Source organism: Corythoichthys intestinalis, chromosome 4, assembly GCF_030265065.1.
Source record: "Corythoichthys intestinalis isolate RoL2023-P3 chromosome 4, ASM3026506v1, whole genome shotgun sequence".
NCBI lineage: Eukaryota > Metazoa > Chordata > Actinopteri > Syngnathiformes > Syngnathidae > Corythoichthys > Corythoichthys intestinalis.
In genome coordinates, this window is record NC_080398.1 from 16524962 (window position 1) to 16539213 (window position 14252).

Consider the following 14252-nt stretch of genomic DNA (forward strand, 5'->3'; position numbering starts at 1 on the left):
TTTTTCAACCGATAACGATAACCGATAATCTCCTCCTCATTCCAACCGATAACCGATAATGTCAAGCCGATAATTCTATTAAAAGATTTATGTAAAATTTTAAAGTATACACAAAAGAAAATATTACTGTGCAAAAATATAATTTATTGCTCTTTTTTTCAACATAAAATATGAACAAGTATTCAATTCCAACATCTAAATAATGATTTTTGGCAACAATTACTTACAGAGTAAATACCTAAATTGCACAAAAATGCCTTTAAAAGTAAGCCATTCCTAAAATACATAACATTAATACACTGCAAAACACACCTCCTTAAAACTAGTCAGTTTTAAGTGTAAATCTATTGGAATTAAGTGAAATTTTCTGCCAGCGCTTCAAGTGTATTTCTCTCAGATTTCTTGGAAGAAAAATAGCTAGCTGAAAATAATCTTAACAGCCTTATTTTAAGCAATACATTATTATACTTAATCCTAAAAAAAAAAAAAAAAAAAACTTGGAAGAAGATTTTGAATAATATTTGTAGCTACAGAATATTATTGTTATTTCATTACAACAGGAATGTGCATATTTAAATTGATACGTGTTAATAAGTGCCAATAAGTTTTGATTATCTACTGTGACTGTAATTGAGCAGACAAATAAATTTGAAAAGTGATTGCTAATTTTATATGCTTTGTTGCACACTGTGAAAATGATTAACTCAAAAGAGCGAGATGTCATGTACCCATTCTGCAGCGCTTTGTTTACATTTGTGGCACTCACGACATTTGCTTTACAGCAACTAAACTGATACACGGCAGTACGATTTGGATGGAGTTGGAGCTCGCATCTCCGTGCGTGTTGTTTTGTGCCTGAGTTTTGTTAGTCCGAAAATAAAGGCAGCGTTACAAAGTCTTCTGACTGCTCGTCATTTTACATACTGAATGCATTATTGACTGGCTGACTTCGTTTTTCTCCATGTTTAAATTATCATCTAACCACTGTGCCGTCATGATAAGCTTGCTTATTGGACATCACTTTTCCAAATGTCTGTGGTGAAAATGTGATTGGCATGTTTTTCATGAAGAATGGTGGTCGTATAAACTGCATTATTATTTTATCCAGGGCTTTGGCTCTCGGGTCATTTCGGTAGAAAAAAAATCGTGTCTCGTCTCGGCGGCGGCGGCTACGTTCGTACCGTATAATCCGCCCGCACTGGCCGGCTCGCCGCGGCGTATTCGGGGCCTGGCTCTGCTCGCACGCCGTGGGGAGCGCTCGAGAAAAACCGGGGTGTTCGCCGGAGGTCCTGAAGCCGGGGAACCGGGCTCTGCCCGCCCTGCCAACGGCGCGGCGGCCTGCCGGACCGGCCAGAGCGGCGGGCTCCGTCGGAAGAGTGCTACTTTTAGACTATCGGTCTCCAGTCGTGCCGGTTTTTAGCCTTAGATGCGAGTTTACCACCCACCTTGGGCTGCTTTCCCAAACAACTCGACTCTGTATTGTCACAAGCCCCGTAGTTTAGCTTGTGTTTCCAATAGCTTTAGCATTCCCGCTAGCAGCAGCCTCGTATTCGTTCCAAAAATCTTTGTGATGCAGTTTTAAATGGATGCTGTGTTAGTGGTTTTAAATGAGGATGCTTTCTTTCGGCCTCGTGGAACTTCTGCGGTAAATGTTTCGCAGATGGCGAGAGCGTCGTTTTTTTAGTAACAGCTGCCATAATATTCAACTATTTCTTGTCGTGTAACTCCGCCTCCTTAACCCCTCCTCCCTCAGGGGCTTCAGAGAGGGGAGGGGTTGAGGAGGCGGCGTGCTGAATTCTTCGGTTGTGCATATTTGGAGGCTAAATCATGTATATAATTATCGGATTGCATTATCGGTTGAATTTTTTTAATTATCTGGATTATCTGTGTGACGTCATAATTGCCATTATCGGCCGATAATTATCGTGTATCTTTATTTAAAATGTTGTACAGTTAGATTTTTCCATGTGAGTAGCTTCAACAGATAAGCACCATGGAAAAACTTCGCCAAAAACAAAACACACATTTTCCTTTCAAATTCAATATACAAACTAATTAAAAGCTTACAAAGATAAATGTTAGCCTAGGCTAAGCTGGGAGAGCAACTTCGTTGAGTGTGACAGCCGCAGAGTGAGAAAACAACCTTGATTCCCTTGAATTAAGAGGAAAAAGTGATAGCGTCAAAGATCGCTAATTGCGAAAGATGATCTTGCCCTAAGCACAAATCCACGTTCGCTGGATCAAGGTGACGTCTCACTCCCAATGTTTTTTATTTATTTATTTATTTTTTTTTTTTCAGATGAAACCTTTCCACAACAATATTGACATTTTAACTAACTCATACATTTTTAACTAACTTATGAATTCTTTGTTCTTTTTAACACAAAGGCATGACATCATGTAGACTAGAGTTGACACAGTGGCTGAAAATGGCGAAACTCCACTTAAGCTTTTCCACACTCAAAAAAAAAAAAAAAAGTCATGCAGTATAAATTTAAAAAAAAATTATCTAGAAGTGTTTTTACTTTTTTATAGAAATTATTTTGTTCTTGCTCTAATCTTGAGCAACTTGAGCTGTGGCTGTAATCTATGTTATATTTGTTTTAATTTTATTTAAAATATTTGTTTTATTGATAATTTATTTATTTTAACAATATATTCATGTTCCAATTTGCAACTATGGTCTGAAAAAAAAAAAAAAATCCTGTTCAATGGAAAAAAGTTTTTTTTTTTTAAACACATACATCTCAAAATTTTTTTGAGCTATAATTGGAATACCGTGATATTTTTGGGGTATTTTTGCTCACGGTTATCGTACCGTCAAAATATCATACCGGCACATGCCTAGTTGTGCTATAATTCCAAGTGGTTCCTTGAATTGGATGTTTTTAGCGGTCGACAGTCTTTTTGAGCGAGCGCAAAGTTTGAAACGCACGTAGATATATTTGTCATTTTTACTGGACAGAAATGTGAGGTAATGGCTGTATTTCCAGTGAGCAAATGCAGTCGTTTGTGGGATCTTTTCTGCTTCTTTCACTGTTAGTTGGCGTCCTGACTAGGTAGCCAGACTATGTTGTTGGCCGCCACTGCCGCAGACAGTGCTCACACAGCATGGTAATAAACATGACCTGTTTCTTTTTTTTTTCCCGATGAGAAAACGTGACATGCGGTGTCACTCCCAAACTCGAGCAACATTTTCTATTTGAAATGCTCTTCGTACATGACTACAGTATTCGTCATTACACATACATTACGAGGCAACAACAAAATGGTAACGCACAGGCACTAAGGAAACTAACTTTAACCAGATTGCTGGTTCGGAAAAAAGAATCGCGTTAGATTGCTCGTTACTGTAAGAAAGTAATCAGATTACAGTTAGGTAACTAAGTAACATGTTACTGACAACACTGCTCAAAACCCACATAATGTACATTAATTTAGTACACTGAAAGTCATTTGATTGATTAATTTAGTGGATGTACCTATTTGTCCAGGTGCCTTAACGCATGTACCTACTGCAAGACAAAGCATGCCAGAGGAGACTTGGCCAGCTATCCCATAGAAGAACTGGTTGAAAGAGCCCGACAGTCTTTCCAAGGTGAGTTAGTATTAGTACATATGCTTCTTGTATTTGAACATTGTTAACTGTTACTGTTTTAGTGTGCGTGTGACTCTTCTATCATGTGGAGAACATTTTAGTAACACATGTTGATGTGTTTTGTTTTTGCTTTGTGGGCCTATCCACTTGGCTTGGTTTGATGCCAGATGAACAGCTGCTGTGCCCTGGCATCTGTTTCTTAAGAGTAGACTCCCAGCTTCCTTACTGCACAGCAGGCCATGGTTCAAAAAGACCCCCAGGCGGTTCAGTCAAGGGCAAATCTACCTATTTACAACACAGATCCTGTTTTTACGACTTTTTTCTTTTTCTTTTTTCTTTCTTTTTTTTTTTAATTTTATGAACTCGTATAATATAAATAAAAATTAAAAAATATCAAACATGGCTTTTTAGAACATTTTATATAAAAGTGTATTGTCATACTAAAATAGAGGACCATCCACAGTTAACCAACACTAGTAGCAATCAGTAGCATTTGGAACTAAAGGTCTAACCCAACTCTCAATTAAATCAAAGATTGATTAAAAGGTTAACCAACGAGGGTGTGATGTGCTTGAGCTCAGTCCCTAGTGTCACCTTAGAGACACTCAGAGACCGAAGACTTTAGGCGATGTAAATTGATGTTTTCGGTCTGTGAGAGGAAGCCAAGTGAAAGCCGACACAAACACAAGCAGAATATGCAAACTTTGCACATAATGGCCATAGCCCAAATTTGATCTTGAGACCATTTTACAGCGCAACTATCCAGAACACTTTAAAACAACTGCATGCATGCAGCAGCAGTGCCTGGAGGTGGCCATTCAAGGGCGAACTCACCAGCTGGCGAGAGTTTGATGTTGGTGTGTGAGTGTGTGTGTTCTCATGTAAAATTTAAATCATTGCAAGTCGAATATCTCGTGCCCTTTACACTTTTTGCACAGTTGAAGGGAACTTAGTAGTTTACGGCAGTACGGATACAGTATTTCGCAAGATTGTGTTGAAAATTATTTTTATACGTGTTCTGAAAATCTTTCCCAACAGAATTTATTAAAATGGAACCCAAATAATTAGTGCTGCAACGATTAATCGATTAACTCGAGTATTTGATTAGGAAGAAAAAAGATTTGAATTAAATGTTGCTGCTTCGAGTATTCGTTTAATTATTGTGGCGTTGTAATGGTTTATTTTGAAAGTGTTTGCATTGTTTTATTGATCTGATTGAATACACTGCCATCTAGTCTGCCTCATTTCACATGGCTGAATCCAGCTGCTCCATGTTAAAACCAACATAAGCTAAGTTTTTGTTTGAGCTAATGTTTTTTTAATGCATTCATAATTTTGTTTATGGGTATATTTAGCCGTTTTTCGTGAGAATATGTGTCTGAACCATTTGTTAAGAGCATTGTAAAAAAAACAAAAAAAAAGTTAGCGTTTTATAGCATTTAAGCTAGTGGACTTTTGCTATGTAAGTTAGCCAATTGTTCTTTTGTTGTACATAGAACCTTATTTAATTATTTTTTTTTATACCGTTTGAGGCTCAGCTCATGTATTTTAATTTTTCATGTGCTTTATCCGATTACTCGATTATTCGACAAACTACTGAAATAATCGATAGCTGCAGCTAGAGCAGGGCGGTAAACCGAAAATTTACTGTCACCGAAATTCTTAACGATGACCGACGTAATTTTGACCATGTCGGTAAATTCGGTAAATTAATAAAACAAGAAAATATAGTCTTTTCATCCCGCTTTGATTCTGTTGTTCGTCTATGTTCATTCCCCTTTAAGAAAGCAGTCAATGTGCTTACGTAGGGAGTCACGTGATCATCAGGAAGCCAATCAAACAAAAGCCCGGTAAGCTAACGCTAGCAGCTAACGCTACAAGCAAAACGTGATGGAGTGTGGCTTAAGGGAGGTTCACCAAACTTTCAACCGACATTTAGTAGACTCTTGGTGGCATCCAGACGGGCTTTCACCCGATGTCCTCCTTTGTTCTCACGATTTCCGGAGATGGTGCTTTCAGTGCTTTCTACTGATAGCCAGGCTAACGCTAGCTAGCGGCTAACGCTACAAATGAACGTTATGGAGTCGGATAGAGGCTCTAACCTTGTCGAAACGGACTGCATCTAGCAATTACTATGTGGCGTTATTTTGTATCTGTCTGTGTGTGACTCCTCTGATAGCTTTTGTGATGGTAAAGAATTCCGCATAAAGTACAATCCAACGGCGAAACTTATAATGACCGAGAAATGGCCCCAGCTATTTTTATTGTGCGTGCATTTATTAAAAAATGCACTGGGGGGAAAAAAAACCTTAAACCATAAAGTAAACACTTGTATTTAATAATTATATCACAGCAGCCATTAACAATAAGTTGTCTTTTTGAAGTGTACTGTTCAAGCTGCAAGTCATTTGTGTTACAATTACATGTTTGCACAGGCATATTGATTTTGACAATGTACATTGTTCAAGTCATACACGCTGTTTTAAATGTTCATACTTGAATTCTTATTGCTTACAATACATTTTTATAAACTTAATGTTTAGACTGCATGTACAATTGTTAAATACAGTATATCAAATTGAATGCTGGTAAATCAACAAGAAATAGTTAATCTGTATTTCATGCATTGATTCAGATTTTCAAATTACCGTATTTTTCGGACTACAAGTCGCTCCTGAGTATAAGTCGATCCAGCCATAAAATGCCCAACGAAGAGAAAAAAAACATATACAAGTCGCACCGGAGTATAAGTCGAATTTTGGGGGGAAATTTACTTGATAAAATCCAACACATAGAACAGACATGTCATCTTGAAAGGCAATTTAATATAAAAATACAATAGAGAACAACATGCTAAATAAATATACAGTGTACAGTGCATGAACAATGAAATGTGAATATACTGTCCTACGCTACAGCTCGGTCCTGGCTGTACAGCGAACTCCCAAAAGACAATGCTGGACGTCCATATAATTTGCTGAATCAATTTGGTCCTCGATAGAAAACAGGTTCGGATCAACGTAAATAAATGATAATTAGGTACTATTAGTAATAAGTAACAGGTTAGCATGCGTTCGCTATCATTAGCACATCGTTCAAACAACCACACAACTGGCTCTAAGTGTCCGATCGCGGGTGGAAAACACACAACAACAACAGAAAAGATGATACATGCAGGCGTTGCCTCTGTAGAGATGATTTTAAAGCATAAACAATGAAAGTAGGCTCGCAGCCGTCTATTCTCTCTCGCTGTAACTCGCCCACTCACTCAGAGCTACGTAGCTGTCCGTCTTCTTCTGGCGTGTGAGCACTCTTCTCCACGTAAACAAGTGCGAGTGCGCCCTCACGTGGGCATGAAAGCGCCTCAAACTAAATGCATCCATTTCAAGATAAAAAAGTCAATAATACAATTGAACATACACTGCCAAAGGCAGAACGCGAACGTGGCCATAGCTATAAAGAGTTATTCAGATAACTATAGCATAAGAACATGCTAACAACTTTACAAAACCATCAGTGTCACTGCAAAACACCAAAATAACATGTGAAATTATATCATAATGTGTTAATAATTCCACACATAAGTCGCTCCTGAGTATAAGTCGCACCCCCAGCCAAAATATGAAAAAAAAACGCGACTTATAGTCCGAAAAATACGGTATATAACAGTCCGCTTGGGCGAATTTATCGTCATTTATCGTTATCGAGATAAATCTGCTCAATTTATCGTGATACATGTTTAAGGCCATATCGCCCAGCCCTAGCTGCAGCCCTACAAATAACATTGTAAAAATATTCTTACTCTCATGTTTGCGAAAGGTATGCAGAAGTATGTGATTTTATGTTGCAAAACACTGAAAGGTAATTTGGGTTTAGGAATGGAGGTTTAGTTTAATGGTGAGATATGTATGAGTGATCCGTTAATCCACAGGAAACATGATGGCAAGTGGCGGTTGTTATTTTCAAAACATAAAAAGAGGAAGCTGTGGGTGGCGACCCCATTTAAAAAAACAGTGGATGTACGTTTGGCAAGTTTTGTTTTTTTTTACTTTTATTTCTTAATGGTATGTTCAGCTTCATTGCATAAGATACACAGGTGCTGTAGTCTCCATTTTGTTCTGTAATTTGTTCTTAAATCTAAATGTGATATGACCTTGGACCATGGTTTCCTTTATTTATGTGACTGTGAAAACAGATTTACTTCATCATTGCATGATCATCTCACATAAACACAGCCACACACTGGCAAGTGTGATAAACGGGTCTCTTTTTGGGCATAATTGGTCCTTACACCCTTTAGCTATCTAATCAAAATGCTCCCTGTTAGAAATCTCTCTTTTTGTTAAGCACATCGTGCCCCAAATTTATAAACCAAAGGCTCTCTGTGCAGTTTGGAATTACATTACTGTTGAATGAAATGCCCCTCTTTTTTGCTTCCGCACTCTCTCTATTAGCAATTTGTTTCTTATCAGAATCAAATAGAAACAAAATAAACATTGCAATTTGATTTGCCATTTAATGATGAATAGGGAAATATATCCTGCAAGATTGATTGGTTTATCTTGGGTAACTCTGAAAGGATTCATGGATTTGTCATAAATTGATCTTTTTGCACGTGGGAACAAGGGGTACAGCATGAACAGTATAAATTACTGAACTTTTTAAATATCAGACATACTAGTTAAACATATGAAGAGTATAAGCTGGAAATGTGAAAGGAAATGTCAAGGCATTAATAGAAGATTTTGTGTAATGGTAAAAGGAATTATAAAATGTGACCCAATCGAAGGTTAAAGAGCCTCCTGGCTTATGGTGTCCAGTGAAAACAAATGTCCAATGTGCCCATGCTTCATCTTCCTTATTCTGTCATTTACACTTGACTGAGCGATCAGTTTCAAACAGCAAGAATGACACCGTTTATTTCACTGGCATCAGCTGGATGGCAGTTGACAGATAGCCTGAGATAGATATGTGGGCAAGCTCACTGCCTAGCTGCAACATCTGTGACAGGTGTCAGCTCCTGTTTACCTCTGTTGCTGCTGTAACACAATACTTGGGCCGACTAGGCTGCCATAGTTAGCCAGGAACAATCCTACATGGGTCAATGTTTCTGAATTTTATTTCTTTTTGGTAACAAAACTGAGTTTTTGGGCTATGGAACCACACTTTTTACAGTTATGGCTAAAGAGTGTGCCAGATTTATAGCGTAATCCTTTGTTTTTGTAAATTAGCAGCATACAGTATGTGTACAATCCCGAATGCCTATATGGCAATTGTCATTGTGAATTTTCTGTCATGTGTGTCTGATTGAACATTGGAAAACAGAGAAAACTGATGCTCTTGCTAAATAAATTATAGCCAAAGTCATTATCTGACGGTAAAACTCTCATGCAAGGGCTTAAAATTAGTTTCTGGATACAAGCTCTTGCAGACTGAGAATCTGTTATTTTCAATAGACCAGTCTCCCATGTGTGCTTCTCTGTGCTCAGACATAGTTTTGGTTCCAGCAACAGTTTTTCATTATTTGGCTCTTGTGCAGCCACTGAACTATAAACCACACACACATAGCAAAGTTCACATGTATGCCACCACTAGAAACATTTCCTGACATCTTTCGTTGCAAGACTTTGCAGCTTAATGTATTCGGAATGAGATCAGTGGTGCACTTTAAGAAAATGTTGCATTTTCTGCATAGAGAAAGCAAATACTCTACAAACGAAGTTAATTCGTTCGAGGACCTTGTTTGTAAGTCGAAATGGTCGTATGTCGAGAAGGATTTTTCCATAAGAATACATTATAATTGCAGTAATTGGTTCTACAGCCCGAAAACCTACAATAAATCCTTAATAAATACTGCTGGTACTATTACAAATGGCAATTACACATAGCAAAGCAAATAAATTATAAATAAAAATTGGAATAATATTATAATAATAATTAGAGGTGGGAATCTTTGGGCACCTAACGATTTGATTACGATTCAGAGGCTATGATTGATTATAAATCGATTATTGATGGTCCCCCCCCCCCCCCCCCAAAGTTATTAGCTGCTTTTAATGTTTCGTACATTAGTTACAAAAATTCTATAAAAATCCTCTCAGGCTTAAAAAAAAAAGACTATTTCAGTTTCAAAGTTAACAGTTCAAAGCAGTAAATAAAATACTCAAGTCCCCATTTTGTATCAGCAGCTTTAATCTACATTCAATTAATTTGATGTTGTGAATCAACCGTTAAAGTTATTAAAATTGCTCATGTTATTCCATAATTCCCCTTCTGTCTACTTTCGACATGTGAAAGTTTCAAAAGTGTTTCATTGTTTAAAGATACAGTGCCCTCCATAATTATTGGCACCCCTGGTAAAGATGTGTTTTTTAGCTTCTAATATATATAAATATATATATGTATACATATATATATACATACATACATATATATATACAGTGGTACCTCTACATACGATCACTTCGACACACGATCTTTTCGACATCCGACGTAAAATTTGAGCCGCCATTTGTTTCTACATCCGACGAGTTGCTCGAAATACGACGACATGACAGCACTGCAAACGAACGCACGGTGGATTTTCTTGTGTGAGAAATCAACACAGTTTTCAAAAAAAGTTGATACAGTTGGAGAAACAAGGAAAAAAGTGATGCTTACCTTTGAAATGAAGATGCAAGTTATAGAAAAATATGAGCTTGGGGTGCGCGTCCCTGAACTGGCTCAACAATACAGCTCCGTGGTCCTCTTCCGACCACCGTTCGCCACTATTTATAAGTTAAGGTGACAATTATCATTGTGGTAACATTGCCAAGGAAATCGCCAGCTTCGTCACGTTTTTATCATTTATTTAAGAACTTATCCAACACAAAACGCCCATTGTCTTAAGCAGTTGACTGCTCTCAAGAAAACGAAAGTATTATCTCTACCGCACCGACCTATCTCACTGAGACGTCAGCTTCGCGGTGCGTTCAGGGACAGTAAAAAGTGTCCGCCATATTAGAATCCGATTCGTTACATTATTTACAGGAATAATTATTAATTATTCTTATTATTATTATATTATTCTGAATTATTTATTTATAACTTATTTGTTTTTCTATGTTTAATTGTCATTTGTAACAGTGCCAGCAGTATTTATTAAGAATTTAGTGTATGTTTTTAGGCTTTGGAACGAATTAATGGAATTATAATGTATTCCTATGGGAAAATCCTGCTCGACATACGACCATTTCGACTTACAAACAAGGTCCTGGAACGAATTAAATTCGTATGTAGAGGTACCACTGTATATATATATATATATATATATATATATAATTCAAAAAATTCAAAAATTCAAAAAATACAACCTTCAATACAAGTGCATTTATTCAGTGGGGAAAAAATCCCACATAAAGAAACAATTATTTGACATTCCCTTGTGTTAATACTTTGTACAACCCCCTTTTGCCAACAAAACAAGGTCTGGGGACTGAGATGGCCATGGGAGGAGCTTGATTTTGTGTCTGGTGAACCATTTCTGTGTAGATTTGGCCATATGTTTAGGGTCATTATCTTGCTGAAAGACCCAGTGACGACCCATCTTCAGCTTTCGGGCAGAGGGCAACAGATTTTGATTTAAAATGACCTGGTATTTCAGAGCATTCATGATGCCATGCACCCTAACAAGGTTCCCAGGGCCTTTGGAAGCGAAACAGCCCCACAGCATCACTGACCCACCCCCATACTTCACAGTGGGTATGAGGTGCTTTTCAGCATTCGCATCTTTCGTGGCACGCCAGACCCACTTTGAGTGTTTGTTGCCAAAAAGCTCAATCTTGGTCTCATCTGACCAAAGCACATGGTCCCAGGCTTCAACTGGGACTGTTGGTATGAGGCTTTAACTGGTTATATGTTACAATATTACCACTAAATTCATATTATTTTAGTTAGTTAGTTTTATTTTTGTTTCATATTGCACACTAAATACATATATATACATATATATATATATATATATATAACGTTGTAAGATGAGTCACCAGTTTGTAAGGGCATACGTCACTGTTTTTAAGATTGCCAACGGCCTCGGGTTGACAGGTATTTATTCTCCTCAATAGTGGACTTCTCCCATGAATTCAGAGATTCAGAGAAGTTCTTGCATGAAAAATACGATTTGAAAGGTGATAATTTGTTGACTAAATTATTCGCCTGACCAAATAAGGAACTTGAATAAAATGCTCAGCCATTGTTTTAATATTCCAAAGCACTTGTATTAATAATCTTGATCTTATAGATGGTATACACAGAAATAATGTTACATGTGCAAAGTATTGTATCCATGTGAGCATATTATTATGGTTTTATGTCCTGGATTGTAAACCATAAATTGCTGTTGTTGTTGTATTTGTGCACCCACATGCATGTGTCACACAACAACTCAACCCATCCTCAACTATTTTTTTTTTTAATTGGTGTGTCAAGTCAAACTGTCCTCACATTGCTTTTTGCGTCCAAACATTTGTCCCTACCACAACAGAAAGCCATACACGCTTTCGGCAGGCACTCTCATGAGGCCTGATTTGGACAACACAGCTGCTGTCTCACCTCTCATTATGCATGGCCATGATGCTTAATGTGTGTGTTTGTGTAGTGTCAGTGGATTGTTTGTGCAGGAGTAAGGTGACATTTATTTTCTATTCCTTCTCTTTTGTTTACAGTTTAAATTTAAAGTTCAGCCAAAGAATCTTTTTATTTGATTTGTTTCTTTCTGGATTCTTCTTTGACCTCTTTTCTGTCGCTCCATAGTCTGGACAAAAAGGCAACAGAGGGTGGTGTTTGCACGCGTGTGTCTTTGTGTGTGTGCCTGAGCTAGTGTGCGCGTGTACTGTGTTGTCCTGTGATTAAGTGCCAAGCTGGCAGCAGAGTGGAGTGAATAGGGGGCCCCTTTCACACAAAGAGAGCAAGGGATCGGGACAACACACACTTGCACACTCTGTCCCATGCCAGACTGCAGGCCACCAACTATACACCTGGCATGCTACTATTATGTCACCAGTGTGTGCTTGGGTGTATAAGTGTGTGTGTGTTATTGTGTGAGTGGAGCAGACACCATCTGCTCTGTCCTCTGTGAACTTGTGTCCACACCTTTTTGCCCTGTCCTTTTTCAACAGTTGTAGGACGGCATTACATCACGCGTCGAGATTTATCGTTAATTTTCTATTCAATTGTGCAAATAGCCTTTTTCCTATGCTGTATAGTGTAGTGCTACTTTCTAAGTACTCCACTTGCTTTTTCCTATATGCTGTATTGTTAAATCCTAGGTACTCCACTTGCTGAACTGGCTTGTGATTTTCTCACTTTTCCAAAATTTAATGACATTTTCCTGACTATTTTTAGCGCGATTTGCTACTTGGCTTTCTCCGTTCTCCCAAAACAAGGCATTGTAATGAGGCTGGCTGCTCATTGGGGGAGGGGAGAGCAGTTGCATATCCAGTCAATAGATGGCAGTCCAACACTTAGGTTTACTAACAGACCATGTGCTCACGCACTGAACTTGTTGTGGTCTGTGTGGCCTTACATGTACACACAAAGAGTCAGTTTGCGCCAGTTTGAATGTTTAACTGCTCGCAATCCACAGACTCATTTTTGGCTCTCCCCCACGATAACGCCACTTTTGTTGTGTGTATTTGTGTGTGTGTGTGTGTGTGTGTGTGTGTGCGCATTTCATATTCCCTAGCCCCATATAGTATATCAATTTACCCATTCTTTACTGTCCTTTAAATGTATTGAAAAGAAGACTTATTTAAAACCTTCACACATATTGATTTTGATAGCCTTTTTTTAAAAAGTGTTTTGTGTCATACACTTTTTTCAAATCTCTTAATGGGAGATTTTGGAAAAGTAAACAGATAATGATGATGTGCGGTTCAAATTCAGTTAGCTAATTTCTATCCATTGAAGCATGTGTTTATGCTTATCCTATGTCAAATGCTCAATAAATTAATATGTGAAAATTCTACTTGGAGCCCTTCAGCACATTTAGAGGTGATTTTACTGTCCTGGGCTATTAAATAACTTTTATGACTTGTGTGTTTCATACCACAAGTTATTTTCCAGTCCCGTCTCTTTTCCCTGTATCTTCATTGCCAGCATGTCCTTCTGCACTGCTCCAGAGTTTTTCAGTTTATTCCCCTCTTTTCATAAGATCACTGATGTAATTTGATGTTGAAGTTTATTCTCGTTTGAGCGAAGGCCCCCCGCCCCCAAGATAGTTTAATGTCCTAAGGCAACATAAGGAAGCTTTTGCACTCTGCCTTGACTAGTTGGTAGTCCGTCACTCTACTATTGAAGATAAGAGACTGCACCACTACAAGGTTGTTTTCATAAGCCTACTGAGTCACACATGAGTGAAAAAAAATGTACAAATGGCTCAAGTCCTTAACTTTGTGTCTGCTTTGAAGTTGAGACCTGGAACTTGGCAGGCTGAAGAATGAGAGATTAATTGGCCTGTTTAATCTACACAAGACGTTGTCTGAACCCTTTCAGCCTTATGGCCGTGTGTCATCAAGCAAAATCCTGATTGATACTGGAGGTTCTGCTCTGTGGCACATTCTTCTGCTTTGGTTGCCTCAAACACTTCAGACACAGTAACTGCTAAAAAGCATTCATT

General features: G+C 38.0%; 1 protein-coding gene across 1 annotated transcript in view; it reads left to right on the plus strand.

Annotated features, from left to right (window-relative positions):
* Positions 1-14252, plus strand: part of cdkal1 (CDK5 regulatory subunit associated protein 1-like 1) — a 400412-nt gene that overhangs the window by 155874 nt on the left and 230286 nt on the right. The window contains exon 8 of the mRNA XM_057834194.1: positions 3495-3598. Within this exon, the coding sequence (XP_057690177.1) occupies positions 3495-3598 (104 nt within the window). The remainder of the gene's footprint in view (positions 1-3494; positions 3599-14252) is intronic.